This window comes from Emiliania huxleyi (genome assembly GCF_000372725.1).
Source record: "Emiliania huxleyi CCMP1516 unplaced genomic scaffold EMIHUscaffold_8566, whole genome shotgun sequence".
NCBI classification, from domain to species: domain Eukaryota; phylum Haptophyta; order Isochrysidales; family Noelaerhabdaceae; genus Emiliania; species Emiliania huxleyi.
Genome location: NW_005195604.1, coordinates 1 through 1,246, shown reverse-complemented (window position 1 = coordinate 1,246; position 1,246 = coordinate 1). Strand labels below are relative to the sequence as shown.

At 64.4% G+C, this 1,246-nt stretch overlaps 1 protein-coding gene across 1 annotated transcript; it reads left to right on the top strand.

Annotated features, from left to right (window-relative positions):
- Positions 1 to 126: 126 nt before the first annotated feature.
- EMIHUDRAFT_259051 (hypothetical protein) lies at positions 127 to 555 on the top strand (the record flags this gene model as incomplete). Its single annotated transcript, XM_005758584.1, has 1 exon — positions 127 to 555. One exon carries the CDS (start codon positions 127 to 129, stop codon positions 553 to 555), a length of 429 nt encoding a protein of 142 aa, XP_005758641.1.
- Between the last annotated feature and the right edge of the window lie 691 nt (positions 556 to 1,246).

Genomic DNA, 1,246 nt, shown 5'->3' with positions numbered 1-1,246 from the left:
TGTGAGGTTCTTGGGTGGCGCCCCCCAGCTCTTCACAACGAGCGAGGGGAGCCTGAGCAGGGCCAGGGCAGCCAACGGGCGCGCGCGAGGAGAGAACGGCGGAACCAGCTCGCGGCGCAGCGGTTCATGGATCGAATACGATTCGAACTTCGGCTCGGGCACAGGGGGACCGAAACTAGTCAAGCCCGCGCCGGCCAAGACAACGACGACAGCGACGAGGGCGCAAGAAGCGACGACGAGGAGACACCCGACCGCGCAGCAGAGCCAGGACCGAGCGAGCCACCCGAAACGGGCCATCCGAACGATGGCAGCCAGGCAGACGACGAATTTACAGTCATGGACGTAGACGAGGAACAGCCAGAGCACGAGGCGTCCCAGCCGCCGAGGAAGCGGGGGCGATTTGAGAACGAACGTAGCGATTCGATGAGTCAGGGAGAGGGGACGAGCCAGCAGCATGACGAGGACGAGGAGCCGATGACGAAGGCACAGAGACAGCGCCAACGCCAGCGGAAGCAGGGATCGCCCCGGAAGCCACCCGTCAAGTTCAGACGCTAACCGAGAGAATGGTGACAAGAAAGGGGGGACTCCGAACGGCCGAGCATGCCCTCGCATGCCGGACAACTAGGTAGGTCATAGACCTCCCCCCTCCTGAGGAATGTGTTTCGTGGATGGTAACTTGTTCATAATGCTGCTTGTACAACCACGACCGACGCGAGGACGCTAGTCCACCAACCTCGGCCATTCCAACGGCCAGACCGCTCGCTTAAGGCTGATTGGCTAGACGAGCGGTCTCCCTCCACGGGGCTGTTGGCGCAGGGGGAGGTGTCAATCACGCTCCCGGGACGCCGGAGAGATCGGGTTGGTCTCCCCCGCCTTCAGCCCTGACCCGACGGGGACGCCACCACCCTCGCCCAGGGATCTACAACGCTGTCTTAAGGTCCGACCTGTGGGCTCCGGCCTGCGCTCGGCACCGGGCACCGCCTCGGTATACAAAACGCGCCTGCTGGCGGACCCTCACAGATCACAGATCACGAACCTGGTCCGCGAACACACCCAGTCACACTGGTGTATATGGCGCCCCGCGGTCCACCTCTTGCCTGCGTCTGCTTGCTCCTCGCCCTCTCGATAAATGATGCGCAGGAGCCTCCACCCGCCGAGGAGCCCGCCTTCGTCGAGCCCGAGGTCGAGGAGAGTGCGCTCTCGCGCTCGCGCCGTGCCACGCATTCGGTCGACCACCGCCCGCTCC